Source organism: Microcaecilia unicolor, chromosome 1, assembly GCF_901765095.1.
Source record: "Microcaecilia unicolor chromosome 1, aMicUni1.1, whole genome shotgun sequence".
Lineage (NCBI taxonomy): Eukaryota > Metazoa > Chordata > Amphibia > Gymnophiona > Siphonopidae > Microcaecilia > Microcaecilia unicolor.
Window position 1 is genome coordinate 570,936,745 of NC_044031.1, and position 21,982 is coordinate 570,958,726.

Below are 21,982 nucleotides of genomic sequence, written 5' to 3' on the forward strand. Positions count from 1 at the left end.
TCAGAGGTAAACAGTAGTGGTACCTAGAAAAATACCAGTAGAAACCAGATTGCATCTGACCTTTGTGAACCTGCTTTTTTCTCCCCAGTGAATTTAATACCATACTAAGTATCATTGTTTATATGCTAAAATAAATATGATCAACTATAGACTAATGTTTTACATTGTCAGACAACACTGGAAACTAAAGTTTCAAGTTTTATTCGCATTTCCTACCCTGCCTTACAGACAAGCCATCTAGGTGGCTTACAATCTAGCAATATTGTTAATAAAGAAGAAGGAAAGCATAATACAGGACAAATGATAAAATCCTTTATTTGTTTCTTTTCAGACACAATGATTATTGTAAAAAACGGGCAAACTGATTATTATATTTGACTGCTTTGTTTTAATTCTGGGCAAATCCTTAAAGTTCTTTTGTGCACCAACTCTAAACATTTGAGCTTTTGATAGAAACACCATGCAATTCCCTTTAGATGTTTTGCCCTTGGAGAGCTTCTGCCATGAAAAGCTTGCCCAAGTTCTGCGAGGTGAACTCTTTGATATTCTGGCTGTAAGTATTAATTTGACCTGTCAACGAGAAATCAAATTCAGTTGTAAATTATGTGGCCTAGGATATAACTTTTAACGTCAAAGCAATCATCACTGATTAATAGCACCATACCTGGAAGGCACAATTACAACAAAAAATATAGCTTGTAATTTCAATAGTTACAGTCAAAAGTTCTTCATAAAAGTATTATGAGAAAAAGTAAAAAACACTGCACAAATTACCTATTTTACAATATTATTTATACGTATACAAGATAAATGTTCAGCCTGCTGTAACCTATTCAGGACCTTTTGTACATATATATGTCATATTGAATGTCTTCTGGTACTTTACATTTAAAGTCATTCAGTTCAGGCTCTCCCAGAAAACTTAAATGTGCCAGTCACTCTAAAATTTGCAGATATTAAACATTTAAAAAATTCCATTATTTTAATGTTTTGAGCTTAAAAGTCACAAGGGTCCTTTCCCTGTTCAAACTCACTGCTTATTTTGCCGAGTCAGAGTGTGAGCTAGAACAGTGGTTTCTATCCTGGTCTTCCAGGATATTCCCAGGGAAAATGCACAAGATATGCTTGCATGAAAGTGATGTCTGAAAATACACTCCATAAGAATTCATTGTGGCTGTTCTGAAAACTAGACTAATTGGGTGCACCTTGAAGATCAAGTGAGATATACTTATTTAGAACAGACCAAAAAAAGTTACTGAAAAACATCTTATGCTCTTTGTTACTTTCATATACATAGGGGTCCTTTTACTAAGGTGCGCTAAATGCTGCGCAGTCCCAAAATGAAGAAGTACTTGATATTTCAACAAATTTTGAGAGGCAACCTAGGAGGTCCCAAAAGCTCACATGGAATGCTTCTTTTTCACTTTTCAAAAAAAAAAAAAAAAGGGGGGGGGGGGGGGGACACAACCTATAAAGGATTCCAGTTTTCTCCAATGCTATTATGGCTGCTTGAACTATACCTCCAACACAAAAATCAAAATTCAAGATCTACATTATCTAATTAAATGAAAGCTATACCCTCTGGTTACTGTACAATATTGCAAAAGTACAAACAGAAGGCAGGCATGCTTATCCTGAATCATTAAAAAAAATGCTACCACCAAGTCATTTTCTAATTTTTTTTAAAGCTGTTCCCGGGTAATTCCATGGATTTCTAAAGCTAAGCATGTTAGCAAAATAGTCATAAATTATACCTCACACTTAATTGATCTGATTTGTTCAACTTGGAAAATGTCACAAATTACATTACCCATACAAACATTCCATGGGGAGTTATTTTTAGCACTGCTATAAACACAACTGTCAGGGATTCAAGTGACTTGAATAGGAACTGCAAATGTAGTATCTTGGCAGAACAATTTTAGCTGGAATAGGGTAGGTATTAACTACTTGCTGAATTTACTTCCTCAATAATGAACACCTCGGAGGATATTACTGCTTTTTAGCTTAAAACAGGTTCAAGAAATGTGTCTTTGGTCTTTTTTCCAAGCTGAAGTATAAATACAGAGATCAATTTTGTTGAAGCCTATTTTCTTTTTAGAGCATTATTCAGCATTGTGACTGGCAAAGTTCAATTACAGTATGCACTGTGGGCATGCCTCATCAATCTGTATTTTCAGAAAACAAAGTTCAGATGCACTATGAAAGAAAGTCACTAGCAATCACAACCTCAAGCAAAAATTGTAAAAGGTAAAAGATCCCCTATGCTGAACAACTAGGCACCTTTGTTACAATATCACTTAAACATGAATTGCTGTAACTTATCAGAAAAGAAAAATGTCAGAAATAATTTTAATAGTATTTAAATTGTTTACTGATGATGTAAGCATGCTATCTTGTACATTCATGGTGGGTTTTCATTTTTGGAAAGAATTTTTTTTTTTAAATACTTCTTTGGTTCCTCCACCCTATACCAACTTACAGCTGCAGCCCAGGCATTCAAGCTAATGTGTGCATTTAATTTCTTGCAATCAAGAGCCACAAAAACAGATGCGGCACATGAAGAGAAATGGACAGCGTGAAAGATTACCTGCAATAAGCAATGAGTCCATCCTAGGAGGGGGCTGAGGTGGTTTAAAGAGTTTGCTCATGTCTTCTTCAGGCAAAGGTGGCTCACCCCGACTCTGGCGCTGTACATTCTCTTGCTGGCGCCTCTGCTGGTACTAAACACAAGGCAGAGAAAGATTTAAGCCATAAACCTTAGGAAAATTTAAAAAAGGTCAAAAACAGCATCATGATAATATTCACCAGAAATACTGCTACTGAATGCTAAATTCTTACATAGATTTTACCTTTTACTGGTTGAAAGGAGAAACAAACTGGGTTGGATGCAGAAAGACCAATCAAAGAGGAATTACGGGTAAACCAAGGGTCAATGTGGGTGACAGGAAAGCAACTTCCAGCTTATGTGGTTACTCGGGTTTTCAGGATAACCCTAACAAATAAGTACAAGATAGATTCACATACAACGGAAGCACTGCACATGTAAATCTCTCTCCTGCATATTCATTAGGAATAACCTGAAAATCTGAGCAGATTAATAGCCAGGGGAACTGAAGGTTGCCTATCACCAATTGTAAGATGATTTACAAATACAAACAGTATATAACTTCCCTCTTTATGATTCCCTAATGTGTTTGTACATATCTATTTCATTAACAATAACATCACTCAAGGGCGTTTCCAAGATGGCGGATGTGTGACCGCGTCTGGGAAGGGAGCTCCCTGCTGCACGAGTGAGACAGATTCCTCCATTGCAAAATGCCGCATACAAAGCGGAAAGGAGCGGTGAGGCTTCCCCCGCGACCTGCAGCTTCTTCCTCCCCACTTCAAGGCAGCATCGAGCCCTTCCTTTCGCGTTCGTCTCAAAGATTAGAGACGGGGTTGCCTGCTTCAGGGGTATCCGGTGGAGGGGATCCCCTATTGGGTCTTGAAACATCATTATCCCCGCCTCCGGAATCAAGCTGCCCTCCGTGTCTGGCTTCTGTGATGGTAGGGGGAGCAGGCATCCGAGATCCCATGGAGGTGATTAAGGAGCCAGCGAGCGGAGACCCCTTGCCACGAGAAAGAAGCCGAGAAAGAGAAGTTCCTGTGTCTGAGGGACCCGGAACAACTCCGGAGGTGAACCTGGAGAGGATATGGCTGATGCTGGGCAAAATTGATTCAACTCTTCAAAATACCTCTGAAAAGGTAAATACTTTATCCCTGAAATTTGAAGATATGGTGAAAAATCTAGAAACGGTGAAAGAAGATTTGACTATACAAGTTAAAGACCTAAAAAAAGATGTTGTTCAATTGCAAGAATTTAAAATGACGGTGATAAAAAATGAGTTGGCAATGCATAAAAAAATTGAACAGATTGAGAACTTCAATAGAAGACTAAACCTCAGAGTACTGAATTTTCCTAAAATTCCTGGCAAAACACCTATTGACCTATTTAAAAAATACTTGTTGGAAAATTTGAAAATACCTCAAGAACTTATTCTCCCTATAAGTAAAATATATTATTTGCCAACAAGATCCGGTGGAAAAGAAGGAAATAAAGATGGCCTTGGAGTGGATGGTATAGATCTTAACAATCTGTCAGTAATTCTAGAACAATCTATTGAAATTGTCCCGGAAAGGGCTACCCTTTTGGTTTCCCTGGTATTTGAACAGGACTTTAACACAACATTAAAGTTGTACTTTAAATATTCAAAGGTACTGTTTTATGGAACTAAATTGTGGATATTCCCGGATGTTACTAAGGTAACTCAAGAACGAAGAAAATTATTTTTGGTAATGAAACAGGATGTCCTTAAGTTAGGTGGCTCATTTCTGTTAGCATATCCTTGCAAATGCCTGGTCAAGCTCAGTGGGATAAAGTATGTATTTTATGACCCAGAACAGCTGAAATCCTTTCTGGATATGAAACAAATGCATGTAGATTTAGTAAAATGATGAGGGACGAATTGCACACATAGACCGCATTATGTATATTTCTGTAATAGTATCTTTAAATCTCCAGATTTGTAACCCCCCCCCCCCCCTCTTATTTGAGGTCTAAGAAAGCTGTTAAATTTATTTCCTGTTTAAATTTGTTGCTTTAAATATTTATGATTGGCTGTTTTTCTGTAACAAGTGTTATACTTGTAAGAAATTGAAAAATTCATAAATAAAAAATTTAAAAAAGAACAAAAAAAACCCCAATAACATCACTCTGTATTTGTTTCTTCACCGTAGGTGGCTATCGCTTCACGGTACTATGTAAGCCACATTGAGCCTGGGAAAATGTAGGGTACAAATGTAACAAATAAATAAATAAATAAATAAAAAGAATGCATGTTAAGAATAATAATAAAGGATATCTGTAAAACTAGATCTCCTAGAACTCATTTAGAAATCAGAGACTATCAACAATTTTTCAAACCATATACCCAAAACCATTTGATAACTATGTATTTATTTATAAGCTCCTCTAGCCACTGATTCAATCCTTCAAAATCAAGACTTTTCTGTAACTCGATGATATTCTATTAGTTTTTCCTGTTTCTCCACTTAAGATTAATCTTCAACCATCACAGATTTTTGTCTTACCTTTCTTGCTTCCCGGCTTGTGTCCAATAAATTGATACTAAATCCAGACAAGATAATAGCCTGCTAGGTCACAGGTAGTCTGTCACAACCTAAGGTCAACCCAGTTTTTTTTTTTTTGTTTCCTCATTATCCTTGTTTCCACTTTTTTTTTTTTTTTACCTAGGGGTTTGGATAGACAACTCTCATCTCAAAAGCAGTCCTTGATTTGCCTCTCTTTGCATACGCTGTTATCTTTGTGAATTTCTCAATTTATTTTCTCTTCGTACATGCTTTCCTAATATATCATTTGGATTACTGTAATATGGTGTACACAGGCATCACCTCCTCTCAACTTAAACATCTACAAACTCTACAAAATTGCGCTGCCAGACTTCTTTGCAAGGCTACTATGTGTGATCATATTTACTCATTATTTATTTAGCTGCATTGGTTTATTATCAAGTTCTGGATAACATTTAAAATTTTGTGTTTAACTCACAAACCTATTACCTGGGTGTGCCTTTTGATCTGTTTGTTTTGACAATCCCTTACATACCTTCTCATTCTTTGTGTTCCCTCAATTCTCAAAGATGTGTCCTACTTAATCCCAAGAAAGCACACTACGAAAGCATTTTTTGCCCTCCAAAACTTCGGAATGACCTCCCCCCCCCCCCCCCGTATCCATGGAGAACATTCCTTACCTAAATTTAAAACCATACTTAAAACTCATTTTTTTAAAACTGGCTTTTGGAGTTTCGGGGCCAGGGGTGGAGTGAGCAACAAGGATGATCTGTTATACTGTAACCACTTGTGTGAATGCTCTTGTTTGACTGGTTTAACTTTCCTGTCTGCCGTTCTTCTCTTTTATACTATTTTAGAGACTGTACACTGCTTTGCTCCCTTTCTTTGGTATATGCGGCATAAAAATGTTTAATAAACCACATTTATATATTTAAAACAGCTCATGTTACACCTATCCACAATTATGAGCAGACTAAGTGAATTACTCTTACACAGGGCTTAATTTGTAGACAAACAGAAATGTGGGCAGGGTCAGGGTTGGAAATGAACTTACTCCTATACACACAATAGTCTAATTGTGGATAACAAGTAAGCTGGTTTATACACATACTTGGAAAATTCAAATATTTAAGAAAACAGTTTTAAAAGATATCACCAACAATAGTACACATTTGCAACATTAACAAAATCTAGGACTAATCAACATTTTTCTCATCATTTACACATTTGAAACCAGAGTATTTGCCCCAGAAATTTTTGACAGCCTGGTGGCATGATGTGGTTACAGAGGAATACTGCCCAGTATTATAAAAGTTTATACTCTACCACCACGTAGACATTTAAAGTAAATGCATAATACAGGGGAAAAACAACAACCATTGTTTACTGTACTTGGCAACTGCTGATCAGGTCATGTTGTTGCTGGACAAACAGTTATCAGCATTGATGCAAGCTGTTACCAGAATTGACGTTAATGCCGGACACATGGAGCTACTTCTTCAAGGAGAACATACGTTAGTGAGAGAGAGAGAAGGTTCCCGATTTCCAAGGTTAGCTGCCTTGTGCCAACATCACATCCAAGGGGCAAGATCTGCGTTGGAACAGACTGACATCTGAAGAACTCCATCAGGTTGTGTGTGCGCCATGCATCCTTGCATAGTGTTCCTGGGGTTAGAGTGACTCCTTGCACTTAAGAGTCTAGTTAGGGATTTTAAATACTTTTACTCCAAGCTATCTCTGCAATAGGATTGCCTTTGTTCTTATTCCTGTTTGCTCTATTTCATTTGCTGCTACAGTAAACATCTGGGTGTGAAGTTAGTTTCTTTTATTATTTTGGCGCAGTGGACTTGGATCTAAGGATAAGGGGTGATACATTTACTTCTGACACTTTCCTAACCCATGCTAATCTGGTTGTGACTCATGTTTGTTATAACTTACACTAAGTGTCAAGTACACCCATAACACCCCAAAAGAGTGTTATTTGTTTTGCGCCCACAGTTACAGAGCACAAGCATATCATGGTACCAGCATGCCTACCAGTTACGCGCCCACAGTTACATTATCATAGATCTGGCATGAATGTGGGTTCCTAAATGCGGCAGGAACACACTTAGTTTACAGTATATTATTTTTTAAATTACACGCGGAACTGGATGCCCTACCCATGCTTCATCCCTGTGTACACTCCCCTTCCAAATGACTGCTATGGAAGTTAAGTGGGTATTTGCAGACTAACATTTAGGTGCTCTTCCAGCACTTACTCATGTAACTGCTACTATGCAAGGGATGCTTAAATGCAGTTACCTTGGTTATAGAACTGCTCTTTAAAAACTCAAGGATCATATAAAGCACACTGTACAAATCAACATACAGCAATTCTATATATAATGCAGTTTGATGGACAGTTCCAACTGGGAGTGGATACATTAAACACTTACCCCGTGGGAATGCGCTCACCTACAATGCAGCACAATTTCTTGGCTCCTGGCTCATAGAGAATCAGGAAAGGTGAACTCAGTAATATTTTTAGGAGATATTTAATGTGATCATTTTAAAAATATTACTCCTAGCTCCTCTGTCACCAACCTGGTGTTTCTGCTGGAGCTGCTTGCTTGAGTTCCTCATATAGGTGTTGTATTTAATTATGTCCTGGCTCATTTCATCCACTCGATCCATCAGCAGCTGCAGGCTTTTTTCCAGATGATTACTAGACAGAACATAAGATTCAGAAACAGAATGATGCATAAAACCTGAAGCTTTTATTTACTACATTTCATTTTTACAGTTGGACACCTCCTCTGTTCACCAATTTCATCAAGCTGACAAAAGTATGCACAATCAGTTAAATAATAAATGAGAAACTAAAATATTAAACTCGCACACTCTTTGGGGAGATGACTTCAAATACAGAGCATCTGCTCCGACTGAAATACAAAGTGTAACGACCCACCCCACTAAATATGGATTTATTTATAGTAACGAGCAACAACCCACCACAACCCACCCCACATTCTTTAAAAATTCTCCATTCTTTATCAACAGTGATAAGTGGATGCTACTACTACTTAACATTTCTAAAGCGCTACTAGGGTTACGCAGCGCTGTACAATTTAACATAAAAGGCCATGCTCTGGAAGGCTAGTTAAGAACCATGGTAAAAGACAGAATTTACTGCTCTACTAGGCTAGATAATTAGTTATAGACACAGACATTTCTCTTGTAATCTTATTCAAAATGCAAGAATTCTACTGCTGCTCTATTAGCAGTGACTCCTACTTCCAGTGGAAAAGCAGGGGGAAGATGGCATCACTCAGGGGCCAAGGCAGAAAGCCATGCATTAGAGCCACTGACCACACAGCTTCTAAGCTGAGATTCCTGAAAATAAATTACCACTGTGATGTAGTAATCAATGAGTATGTAAATTACTGCTCCATTAAAATTGTGGCAGTAATCTGCACTCACTGCAGCAGCGATGATTGGCTCAAGCAATAACAGGAAAAGCGATAATTAAGGTAAATAAATAAATATGCCAATAGTTTTCTGCATTAACCAGTTGTCTGTAGTATCTAGTGGCACCCTTACCTCCCCCGCTGTCCAGTTGGGGAAAGGGAGGAAAGACAGTAGCTCATTACTCTCCTACGCCACCTTAGACCTGGTGGAACATTTCTCACATTGTGCTCACCTAGTAGAAATTAGCGCATTGCTGCAGATTACCTAATAGCATCTGTACAATACATTTTAATATGTTGTGTGCCAATGTCTACTGCGCAAGTTAACTTGGGCACAGAAAACTTTTTTGCATCTTTGGACCAGCAACAAGCTTGTTAACTGCCTACTTCTGATTATGGTACTTTCTGCATCAGCCCTTCAATGTTCCGCAGATCCCAGTACAACTGACACAAAATAGATGTTCCCAGTAGCAGGACCTACATTCAAAGTAAAATTTCTGAAAATCTAGTCAACCCTACAACTTAGAAATTTCACAAACTGAAACAAAAGGCTTGGTCAGCATATAAATGGACAAAAATGCAAAGTAAGCACAGAGGAACTTAACAAGTATTGGAAAAATAACTTTTTAATCCATAGCCTGTACTGAGATTATGCAAGCTTTGGCAGAAATTGCATTTTAACAACATGCATATTCACAGCAGCTATAAAATAAGCACTTGGTTCCCATTTTTCATGTAACATGGACTTAGCAGGATTTGAACCAAGCCCTTCAATTAGCATTATACAATACTGTTAGCAACAACTTAGTATGCAAATATGTTAGAAAAATCCACTTTATCATGAAGATAAAGTTTAGTTGTATTTCCATAGACAGCAGGATAAATCATATATTTAGTGATATCATCCAACAGTGTCCACAAAGATTCAGAACCATTGCTACCTTCCAAATTCCTCAGTCTATGACAGAGCTCATAAGTTAATGCCTTGAGGTTGCATGAGTGTATGCGTCTAATTTACTCCACTGTCTAGAGAGAACCCTCCTTACAGGTAAGCAGCTACACCTTCTCCATGAACAAGCAGGATGAACTTAGCTACACAGCAACATCACAAGCTGAGGGCTTTACTGATCTCTCTCAGTTATAGGCCTACAGGGCTGACAAACAACTGAGGAACTGACTGAACAGTCCTTGCAGTACTGCCTGACTGAATGCACTATCCCTCCGAAACAAGCTGTTCAGATAGTAATGTATGGAACACGAGGAGGAATACCGGATGAAACTGAAAGAAGCCAAGAGAGAGATACGTCTGGCGAAAGCGCAAACGGAAGAACAAATGGCTAGAAATTTAAGAAGGGGTGGCAAAATTTTCTTCAGGTATATTAATGAAAGGAGAATGACTAAAAAGGGAATTGTGAGACTAAAAGATACTGCGAACCGCTATGTGGATAATGATGAAGAAAATTACTCTCATCCCCCGTAATTTTATCACATTTAAACCTAATCTACAGATAAAAACGTTATACCCAAATGCTCTAATGCTATTGTCTTGTTGCCCTATTAGTATCCGTTGTTCTTTCACTGTTCCAGCGTTCTTTTCCCATTGTTCTATTCCCCTTAACGATACTCAGACTTTGTCTTAACTTAACTCCTCACAATGTAACCCATAATCGAGTTGTAACAAATTGTATTTCCATCATTACAAGGTATTGTAAGCCACACTGAACCCGCAAATAGGTGGGAAAATGTGGGATACAAATACAATAAAATAAATAAATAAATAAAAGCAAATTTGCTAAATAGATACTTCTGTTCTGTTTTCACAGAAGAAAATCCTGGAGAAGGACCGCGATGGACTGCAAAAAGTACTAATGAGATTGAAGTGGATAGAGCACCGTTCACGGAAGAGTGTGTGTATCAACAACTTGAAAAGCTAAAGGTGGACAAAGCCATGGGACCGGATGGGATCCACCCTAGGATATTGAGGGAGCTCAGAGAGGTTCTGGCGGGTCCTCTTAAAGATTTGTTTAATATATCCTTGCAGACGGGAGAGGTTCCGAGGGATTGGAGAACGGCGGATGTGGTCCCTCTTCACAAAAATGGTGATAGGGAAGAAGCTGGAAACTACAGGCCGGTAAGCCTCACTTCGGTTATTGGAAAAGTAATGGAAGCGATGCTGAAGGAAAGGATAGTGAATTTCCTGGAAGCAAATAAGTTGCAAGATCCGAGACAACATGGTTTTACCAAAGGGAAATCGTGCCAAAACGAATCTCATTGAATTCTTTGATTGGGTGACAGGAGAATTGAATCAGGGACGAGCTATGGACGTAATCTACTTAGATTTCAGCAAAGCTTTTGACACGGTTCCCCACAGGAGGCTCTTAAATAAACTGGATGGGCTGAAGATAGGACCCGAAGTGGTGAACTGGATTAGGAACTGGTTGACGGACAGACGCCAGAGGGTGGTGGTGAATGGAATTCGCTCGGAGGAGGGAAAGGTGAGTAGTGGAGTGCCTCAAGGATCGGTGCTGGGGCCGATTCTGTTCAATATATTTGTGAGTGACATTGCCGAAGGGTTAGAAGGTAAAGTTTGCCTATTTGCGGATGATACTAAGATCTGTAACAGAGTGGACACCCCAGAGGGAGTGGAAAACATGAAAAAGGACCTACGGAAGCTAGAAGAATGGTCTAAGGTTTGGCAATTAAAATTCAATGCGAAGAAATGCAAAGTGATGCACTTAGGAAATAGAAATCCACGGCAGACCTATGTGTTAGGTGGGGAGAGTCTGATAAGTACGGACGGGGAGAGGGATCTTGGGGTGATAGTATCTGAGGATTTGAAGGCGACGAAACAGTGTGACAAGGCGGTGGCCGTAGCTAGAAGGTTGTTAGGCTGTATAGAGAGAGGTGTGACCTGCAGAAGAAAGGGGGTGTTGATGCCCCTGTATAAATCGTTGGTGAGGCCCCACCTGGAGTATTGTGTTCAGTTTTGGAGGCCGTATCTTGCTAAGAATGTAAAAAGAATTGAAGCGGTGCAAAGAAAAGCTACGAGAATGGTATGGGATTTGCGTTACAAGACGTAAGAGAGACTTGCTGACCTGAACATGTATACTCTGGAGGAAAGGAGAAACAGGGGTGATATGATACAGACGTTCAAATATTTGAAAGGTATTAATCCACAAATGAACCTTTTCCGGAGATGCGAAGACGGTAGAACGAGAGGACATGAAATGAGATTGAAGGGGGGCAGACAAGAAAAATATCAGGAAGTATTTTTTCACGGAGAGAGTAGTGGATGCTTGGAATGCCCTCCCGCAGGAGGTGGTGGAAATGAAAACGGTAACGGAATTCGAACATGCGTGGGATAAACATAAAGGAATCCTGTTCAGAAGGAATGGATCCTAAGGAGCTTAGCCAAGATTGGGTGGCAGAGCTGGTGGTGGGAGGCGGGATGGTGCTGGGCAGACTTATACGGTCTATGCCAGAGCCGGTGGTGGGAGGCGGGACTGGTGGTTGGGAGGTGGGGATGGTGCTGGGCAGACTTATACGGTCTGTGCCAGAACCGGTGGTGGGAGGCGGGGCTGGTGGTTGGGAAGTGGGGATAGTGCTAGGCAGACTTATACGGTCTGTGCCCTGAAAAGGACAGGTACAAATCAAGGTAAGGTATACACAAAAAGTAGCACATAAGAGTTTATCTTGTTGGGCAGACTGGATGGACCGTGCAGGTCTTTTTCTGCCGTCATCTACTATGTTACTATGTACAGTAAACCAGGCTTCAGTTCTACAGATCTCTTCAAATAAGATGAAGCAGACATGGACAATAGATGCCATGGCTCTCACATGGTGTGCTTCTATTGAGTCACACAGTTGAGACCAACAAAATAATAGTAGATTATGCAATCCACTAACCAACAGGACATTGTTTTGCCACTCTAGTTCTCAGCCTGCTCTGGTCAAAGGAGATGAATAAATACATATACTATCAATATGGTTATAGTCTTTTAAAAAAGAAAAAACACTGCCTGCTTACATTCTAATATGTGCAAGGCCTGCTCCTCTATAAGGGCCTGTGATGTGAGGTAAAATGGTAGCACAATAAGAAGATTGTCTGCAGTTCACAAACTCTACACGCAGAGGTGATAATTATTAGGAAATGAAACTTCCAGGTTCAAAATCTTAGCTCGAAATCGAAGATGGCTACCAAATTGTCATGCTGAAGGCCAGCTCCTGGACTGTTATTGATTTTTCCACTTTAAGTTTTTCCTTTGTTACCTTGTATCACGTCTAAGAGGAAAGGCAATTCTAAGAAACCTCCTCCTACCTCTACACCTACCCCCTTTGGCAGAGCTTCATCAGCACTTTTTAATCTTCGAGCTGTGGAGAGAATTTCAGAGCTACTCTCCTTTGGGCAGCAAGTTTCGCTGGGCCCATACCCACACAACCTGCCACCAGCCCTCCATATCTTGGGAGGGGCTCAGCCATGTAATGTGCAAATTCATTCCTAGACATTGCTGGGGGAGAGCCGAACAGAGATGGGAACTGAGTAATGGCACAGATTCTGCCTTTGTGATCGATTCTCCAACCTTGAATCACCCTGGACTATTGGAGAAAGTGGAGAGAAAACTGAAGGAGAGAATTGAGGGGCTGTCAGTTTTACCTATGGTGCCACTTTTAGTGAAACCTGTAGAAATTACTATGGAAAATATCTGATTGGCACTTGGCAGTGGCATCTATACACAAGGTTTGCTTATTTTTTGCACCATTTTCTTCTCAATTGATGGCTAAACCTCAGGCTGAGGAGGGTCTCTCTCAAATAGTTTTCTATGAAGGTAGAAGGTTTGGAACAGGAAGAAAAAGAACTTAACTCTGTTCAATCTGCTCTGGTGGAAGATAAAACAAATTACACATAGGAAGACTGAAAATAATGAAAATGCTGAGAGGCATTTAAATATTCAGGTACTGTTTGTTTCCCTTAAGGTCTTATTTTATATATACCTTAGGGAGGTGTTATACTTTCCTGATTCAGTCATGCCATCTTTGAACAATATTTACTATTTGCAAAGAAGCAGCTCTGGAGAGATATCTGGAACAACTTTGGATGCAACTGCTCTTCTTGGAAATTGGTTACTGAGGGGTCCTTTTACTAAGCTGCAGGTAGTGGTGGGGACCATTTCTCCTGTGCGCCAGGGCCCTTTTTACCACAGTGGGTTAAAAAAAATGGCCATGAGGTAAAATAATTTACTATGTGGCCATGCGGTGGGGAGCACTTACCACCACCTACTGAGGTGGCGGTAATGGCTCCTACGGTAACTGGGCAGTGCGCAGTGATGCCTTATTACTGTAGGGCTAGTGCCGCGATATATAATTATTTTTCCCAGAGCGCCAGAAATGGAATGCTTGAGCAGAAACTACCACCAGTGGTAGTTTCAGGATTGCGTGCAGTAAAGCCTGCATTGGGCTTACCAACACTTTGTAAAAGGGCTCCTGAAAGAACAACTTTGCTGGTTTCTTTTGTTTTGCTCAAGACAGATTCCATTCTGAGCCATTATTTTTGTTTTTAGACTCAATTTCTGGGAAGTAAAATACATATTTATCCTGATGTTTATAGGAAAACCCAAGAACAGAGCAGGCAATTTCTTGCTATTAAGTAGGAAATATCTTCCTTAGGTACAAAGTTTTCTTGAGATTTCCGTATTAGTGAATAATTTAATTTTGAAGAATCTTCAGGGTTGTTTTTGTTTTGTTAATCATCACAATTATGTGCATTTATTCAATCTAGATCAGTGAGCCATGTTGGATAGCTTGTAGAAATTATGTAAATAAATATGGGCATTTAACTGTATGGCTGAGATAAAACAAAACTAAAAGGATTGCTCATCTATATAACACTGCTTTGGTGATTATTGTTCTTGGATCCTCTCTTTTGTGTTCCAAGTTTCTTAATTTCTTATTTAAGATTTGTTTTCTTTGTTCTTTTTAAAGAAAATTTGTTAGATATTATACCTTGTATTATACTGTAAATATTTCATAAAGATAGCTCCACTGATCTCAAAGGTTTGTCAATGTTTTCATGAGTTGTGTAAGAATCATTTTTAGATTCCAAGAAAAGGCATTTTACTGATGGGGACTTTGATGTATTTGATAACACACTCTATGGTCAGTAGCACGGGAGGGTTACAGGGGGGGAAAGGTGTGGGGGAGGGAGGGAGGGGAGTATTATAGATAACTGTTTATAAAGAAAAATGAGGCAAGGTTGAGCTGTAAGGTGGGAAACATCACTGTTATGAAACTCTCGTAACCATTGTCGTGCTTTTGCTTGTTAGGATGGACAGTTTGTATATCCACGAATACCTTGTTGGTTAATGTAATTTTACCTTGACTTAATAAAGATACTTTCAAATTTAGATACTAATGAATTAAGCAATAGCAATGACCTTTTGTTTGAAAGAAGTAGGCACTAAACTACACCTTCACTGCGGAAACACCCAGTTGAGAAGATGGGAAAATTAGGTTCTTACCTTGGTAATTTTCTTTCCTTTAGTCATAGCAGATGAAGCCATTACGTATGGGTTATGTCCATCAACCAGCAGGGGAGATAGAGAGCACTCAAACTTTCACAGTGCCCTCTTGGCCAGCTAGCTCCACTGCCTCTTCAGTATTTGAAGCTTCCAAAGCAGTATGGCAAACCGCAATGGGAATCACAAGAGCTTTCCTCACAACGAACGATGGCCCATCACAAGGGCATGAACTCATAAAGGAGGGAATGCACATCCTCCTGGAGGGAATAAACTCATCCTCCTTATTGTATAAGTGGAGGGGAACACACGCGCCTCCTGGAGGGAATCACACATCCTCCCAACACACTGGAGGGAATGAAAAACATCCTCCTAAATTTAAACTGAACATGAATCCTGAAGATTGTTTTCCAACTTTCTCCCAAGGAAGGAACTTCAGGAAATTAGAACAGAACCTGAAAAACAGATTCACAGCATACAGACAATCATACAGGGAGGGCTCATGGCTTCATCTGCTATGACTAAAGGAAAGAAAATTACCAAGGTAAGAACCTAATTTTCCCTTCCTTGTCATCAAGCAGATAAAGCCATTACGTATGGGATGTAACAAAGCAATCCCTAGATAGGGTGGGAACAAGCCACACCACGCGCTAGCACTTGTGCACCAAAACGCGCATCCCTCCTGGCAGCCACATCCAGCCTGTAATGTCGGGCAAAGGAGAGCTTAGAAGCCCATGTTGCTGCACTGCATATCTCTTGAAGAGAGAGTGCTCCAGTTTCAGCCCAAGAGGAAGAAATCGCTCTAGTAGAATGTGCCTTAAAGGCTACAGGCGGAACCCTGCCGGCCAGCAGATAAGCTGAAAAGATAGTTTCTTTGAGCCAGCGGGCAATAGTGGCTTTAGACGCTGGAGACCCTCTGCGAGAACCGGATAGCAAAACAAACAGATGATCAGAAGTCCTGAAAGAGTTAGTAACTCGCAGATACTGCAGCAGAGTCCTGCGCACATCCAAAAGGTGCAGCTGCCCAAAAGATTCTGGAAACTCTTCCTCTGAAAAAGAGGGCAAGAAAATAGGCTGGTTTAAGTGAAAGGCTGAAACCACCTTAGGCATAAAGGAAGGCACGGTCCGAACCGTGACTCCGGACTCTGAAAATTGCAGAAATGGGTCTCTACAGGACAGCGCCTGGAGCTCTGACACCCGTCTCGCCGAGGTAATGGCCACCAGAAAAACGGCCTTCAGTGTCAAGTCTTTCTCCGATGCTCGCCGAAGCGGCTCAAAAGGAGATGCCTGCAGGGTTTTCAAAACTAGCCCCAGGTTCCAAGCTGGACAGGGTGCTCGCACTGGAGGTCGGAGCCGAAGCACCCCTCTAAGAAACCGTGCCACATCTGGGTGAGCAGCCAAAGACACGCCTTCCACCTTACCACGAAGGGAGGCCAACGCTGCCACCTGCACCCGCAGGGAATTATAGGCCAAGCCTTTTTGTACGCCTTCCTGCAAAAAGTCCAGAATTGGCGAGACAGGAGCCCGCATTGGAACAATGGCTCTGGAAGCACACCAAGACTCAAACAGGCACCAAATCCTGGCATAAGCCACGGAAGTGGACTGCTTGCGGGCTTGCAGGAAAGTGGAAATAACTTTATTGGAATAACCTTTATCCCTCAATTGCGCCCTCTCAATAGCCATGCCGTAAGACCAAAGCGGCCGGCGTCCTCCATGGCTACCGGTCCCTGAGTCTACAGGTTCGGTACCAGAGGTAACGGCAGAGGAGCCTCCAGGAGCATCTGTCGGAGGTCTGCATACCAAGGTCTCCTTGGCCAATCCGGGGCGATGAGGACCACTTTTCCTGGGTGCAGCCGAATCCGCAAGAGCAGGCGCCCTATCAAGGGCCATGGGTGAAACACATAAAGTAGACCCGGAGGCCAGGGTTGAGCCAAGGCATCCAACCCCGCCGAGCGAGGATCTCTCCGTCTGCTGAAGAAGCACGGGACTTTGGTATTGGCACTTGTCGCCATTAGATCCATCACGGGCTTGCCACATTTTGCACAGATCTGCAGGAATACTTCGTCTGCCAGATTCCCTTCTGCTGGATCGATCTGATGCCTGCTCAGATAATCGGCCTGCACATTGCTCTGACCTGCAATATGAGCTGCCGACAGACACTGAAGATGCAGCTCGGCCCAGTGGCAAATCAGTTCGGCCTGCGCGGCTAGAGCTCTGCACCTTGTTCCGCCTTGTCGATTTATATAGGCCACCGTTGTCGTGTTGTCCGACATCACTCTGACAGCCAATCCTTCCAGGGTCACTTGAAAGGCCAGAAGTGCCTGAAACACCGCTTTCAACTCTAGGCGGTTGATGGACCACTCCGACTCCTCGGGTGTCCATAGACCCTGGGCATGCTTCCCCTTGCAGTGTGCGCCCCAGCCCTTCAGGCTGGCATCTGTTACCACTAGGCACCAAACGGGGAGCGTCAGCGGCATTCCTCGCCGCAGCATGCTGTCCGAGAGCCACCACTCCATGCTGAGATGGGCCGCAGGGAGCCAAGTAAGTCTGCATTGGTAATCCTGAGAAATAGGAGACCATCTCCGGAGTAGGGAATACTGTAGAGGTCTCAGGTGCGCTCTCGCCCAGGGTACCACTTCCATCGTGGCTGTCATCGATCCCAGCAGCTGGACAATGTCCCAAGCTCGCGGGTGGGGCATCCTCAGGAGCAGACGGACCTGATTCTGAAGCTTGCACCGCCTTAGCTCGGGTAGGAACACATAGCCCGAGACTGTGTCGAACCTGGCCCCCAAAAACTCTAGAGATTGTGAAGGGGACAGGTGACTTTTGGCCATATTGACGACCCAGCCTAGAGATTGCAGTACAGAGACCACTCTGGCTGTAGCTTGTAAGCTCTCTGTTGCAGAGTCTGCTCTGATGAGCCAGTCGTCTAAGGTACGGGTGAACCCTGATACCTTCTCGCCTGAGAAAAGCAGCTACTACCACCATTACCTTCGAAAAGGTTCGGGGAGCTGTGGCGAGGCCAAAAGGCAAGGCCCTGAACTGGAAATGTTTTCCCAACACTGCAAACCTCAGAAACTTCTGGTGCGGGGGCCAAATCGGTATGTGCAAGTAAGCTTCTTTCAGGTCTAGAGAAGTGAGAAACTCTCCTGGCTGAACCGCCGCAATGACGGAGCGCAGGGATTCCATGTGGAAATGCCGCACTCTCAGGGACTTGTTCACTTCTTTTAAGTCCAGAATAGGGCGAAAGGACCCACCTTTTCGCGGTACCACAAAGTAGATGGAGTATCGGCCGCAGCCTTGCTCGGCGGGAGGCACCGGGGTCACTGCCCCTAACTGAATCAGACCTTGTAAAGTCTCCTCCACCGCCGCACGTTTGACGGCAGAACCGCATCGGGACTCCACAAACACGTCTCTTACTGGGGCGTTGAATTCTATTCTGTATCCATCTCTGATCAGGTCCAGAACCCACTGATCTGAGGAAATCTTGGCCCACTCCTCGACAAAGAGGGAAAGCCGTCCTCCGATGACAGGCATCGAGGAGAGGGTCAGCGCACCATCATTGAGAGGGTCGCCCCTGAACTCCTGGTCTTGAGCCACCGGCTGCGGAACGCTTGTCCGAGCGAAAGGAGTTCCTCTGCTGACCACGGGCACGTGAAGTGAACCCAGCAGAACGCCCCGGGCGGTACCTTCTAGCTTCAGGGAAGCGAGGTCTGTACGAGGAGTGGACCACCTGGCCCTTAGAGGAAGGCCTCTGCCTATCTTCGGGCAAGCGCTGGGGTTTTGGATCACCCAGGCCTTTCACAATTTTCTCTAACTCCTCACCAAATAGGAGAAGTCCTTGAAAAGGCAACTTCACCAACCTTTGCTTAGAGGCCATGTCCGCTGCCCAGTGTCGTAGCCACAGACGACGGCAAGCCGCCACTGCTACTGCCATTTGTTTAGCCGAAGCTGTGACAAGGTCATAAAGGGCATCAGCCAGAAAGGACAAGGCCACCTCCATCCGCGGAGCCACATCCAAGAAGGGCTCCGCTCCATCTCCGGGCTGAGCCACTGCCTGTTGCAGCCAAGCTAGGCAGGCTCTCACAGCATAACAGCTGCATGCAGACGCCCGAACAGTGAGACCTGCAATTTCAAAGGACCGTTTCAACGCTGTTTCCAGCCTACGGTCTTGAACATCCTTCAGGGCAACACCTCCTTCAACAGGGAGGGTAGTTCTCTTTGTCACCGCAGTGACTAGGGCATCCACTGTAGGCATTTGAAAACGAGCCATATGTCCCTCACGCAGAGGGTATAACTGCCCCATAGCCCTGGAAACTCTCAAAGGTCCCTCGGGGTCAGCCCACTGAGCCGAAACAAGCTCTAGGATGGAGTCATGCAAAGGGAAGGCCCGAGCAGCTTTCTTGGTACTAGCCATCCTGGGATTACCCGAGGAGGCCATGCCACTGTCAGGATCTTCAATCGAGATGGCCTGCAGGGTATCTGAAATAAGCGCTGGCAGCTCATCACGGTGGAAAATCCTCACCGCGGAGGGATCTCCAGATCCTGTGGTAAATCCGCACCTGACTCTGGTTCCTCAGACCAAGAACATCTGTCAAAGTTCTCCGAATCCTCACACCCCGACCACGGGGGGGGGGGGGGGGGGGGGGGGGGGGGGGGGGGGGGAAAGGTGCACCACAATCTGAAGGGGAATTAACCCTTCTGCGCTTATCTTTAGGCCAAGCATCCAGGAAAAAAGCCTCACTGGGCAGTCCCAGGCCAGAATCCATCGGGGGGGCAATCAGAGGAGCCTCAGGCGACCCTTGAGGAAGGGCTCTTTTCATCATGTATGCTTTATGCAGCAAAAGCACAAAATCTGGGGAGAAAATCTCACCCTGGGCACCCAAATCCTGTCCGGTGCTAGCCACTCCTGAAATAACCTCATCTCGAGGTGCCCCACCCGGCTCAGGTCTCTCCGTGTCCACGGAGGCCGCGCCATGCGGTGTAAGCAAAATGGCGCCCGCTGCCAGCTCAGAGCAGGAAGAAACATCGCTCGCCATGCTCGGGCCGACTCCTACGCCAATACAGCACGATTTACAGAGCCCTGCTGCTGATTTGCGCTTACCACAAGTGGAACAGCGCTTTACATTGTCCGCAGCCATCGCCGAAAAACGGCGGTAAAATCCAAAATGGCGGTTTCGCGCCAAAATCGCCCCGATCGCAGGCCCACCCCGGAGGAGTTGGAAAACACTCTTACCTCAAAGGATCTAGTGTACAACTACGATCCTGCTGAAAATCAGGTCAAAAACCTCTGTTCCAGCGTCTCTGCGTTTAAAAACGCGACGCAAATTTTTTTTTTTTTTTTTAAGCTGTGAGGAAAGCAGAGGTATTGAAGACTCCGGAGGCTCAGATGAGTGGGAAAGGCAGGGAAAGGGCGAACCTATATGCCTGCATCCACTGTTGGTGGGTAAGGACAGGGAAAGTAAGGCAATATGTCCACATCCACAGAGGTATGGGTAAGGCAGGGAAAGGGCTAACCTATGTGCCTTTAAAGTGAAGCTGCTATAGCCTCCAACACCCCGGTTAACAACTGGCAAGCCAGGAACCACCTCCCGGCAGATTTTTCTGGAGCTCGAACAAGCTGCAGCCACCCTGCTAAGGGAGATAGAGAATACTGAAGAGGCAGTGGAGCTAGCTGGCCAAGAGGGCACTGTGAAAGTTTGAGTGCTCTCTATCTCCCCTGCTGGTTGATGGACATAACCCATACGTAATGGCTTCATCTGCTTGATGACAAGGAAGATATTGATATCACAAGAATTTCTTTGTACTGCAGTTGAAGGGAAACAGTTTCAAAGACTGTACCATGCTGTAAAATCCTTCCTACTTAAATATTTATTTAGAATTGCAAGATAATTTATAATAAACATACATAAAAATACAATAATTATACCCCACACAATAAAATCAAACTCACCCTCCTCAAGATTCAGCAGCTTTGCATATATCCATAATACAATGCAAAACAGATAGTAAAATATTCATTCCCTATACAACTGTTATAGGAACCTTCCTCTTACATCGCAACTTACTCTCATTCTAACCCCTCCTATATCTTATAAAAGGTATAAACAGGCAACCCAGAAATCTTTTGGAATAGTCAGGTTTTTACCTCTCTCCTGAAGTGTAAATCTTTAATCCCATGTAGACAGTCTGGCAGGCTATTCCATAAATTGGAGTGGAAACATCATTTTCTTTGTCTGAGCTATAAATATCTGAGCTGCACTTGTTACTACTGTATATCAGAGGCCATGAAAAGGTGCAAACCATACATATTTTTAGTTTTTATTTTAATATAGCTATTTTGCTTTTCTTGAGCTGGGAGCAGACTTAAGAGTTGCAAGAGAGCTATAATGTGCTTTTCCTGAAAAATACCTTTCTAAGGCTGTGGTTTGACATTTGGCCTATGCCAGTGATGGCGAACCTTTCAGAGACCAAGTGCCCAAACAGCAACCCAAAATCTAATTACTCATCGCGAAGTGCCGGTACTCATTATGGGCGGGGTCACCACATATGACTCCACCCCATGATAGCCACACCCCCTTACACCAGCCTTGGCGCATATAAACAAACATCACTGAAAATATTATACTAGTATAGGAGAAAAAAATAACATGATTTTCTTTCATTATAAATCATTTCTGTAAGTTATTACAGCTCCAGTATACCCAGTGCAAAATAAGACAGCAGATGTAAATTCTCAAATTGGACATATTCCAAACACTAAAATGAAAATAAAATGATTTTTTTCTACCTTTGTTGTCTGGTGATTTTCTTTTTCTATCCATATTGGTCCTAGTTGCTGATTCTGCTGCTATCTGTTCTCTTAACTCTGTTTCCAGGGCTTCC

General features: G+C 42.8%; 1 protein-coding gene across 1 annotated transcript in view; it reads right to left on the reverse strand.

Moving 5' to 3' along the window:
- Window positions 1–290: 290 nt before the first annotated feature.
- EIF3H (eukaryotic translation initiation factor 3 subunit H) overlaps window positions 291–21,982 on the reverse strand; it is a 284,811-nt gene continuing 263,119 nt past the window's right edge. The window contains exons 6-8 of the mRNA XM_030218259.1: window positions 7,723–7,843; window positions 2,591–2,723; window positions 291–570 (exon numbers count right to left, since the gene is read on the reverse strand). Coding sequence (XP_030074119.1) covers window positions 473–570; window positions 2,591–2,723; window positions 7,723–7,843 — 352 coding nt within the window. The 3' untranslated portion in view covers window positions 291–472. The remainder of the gene's footprint in view (window positions 571–2,590; window positions 2,724–7,722; window positions 7,844–21,982) is intronic.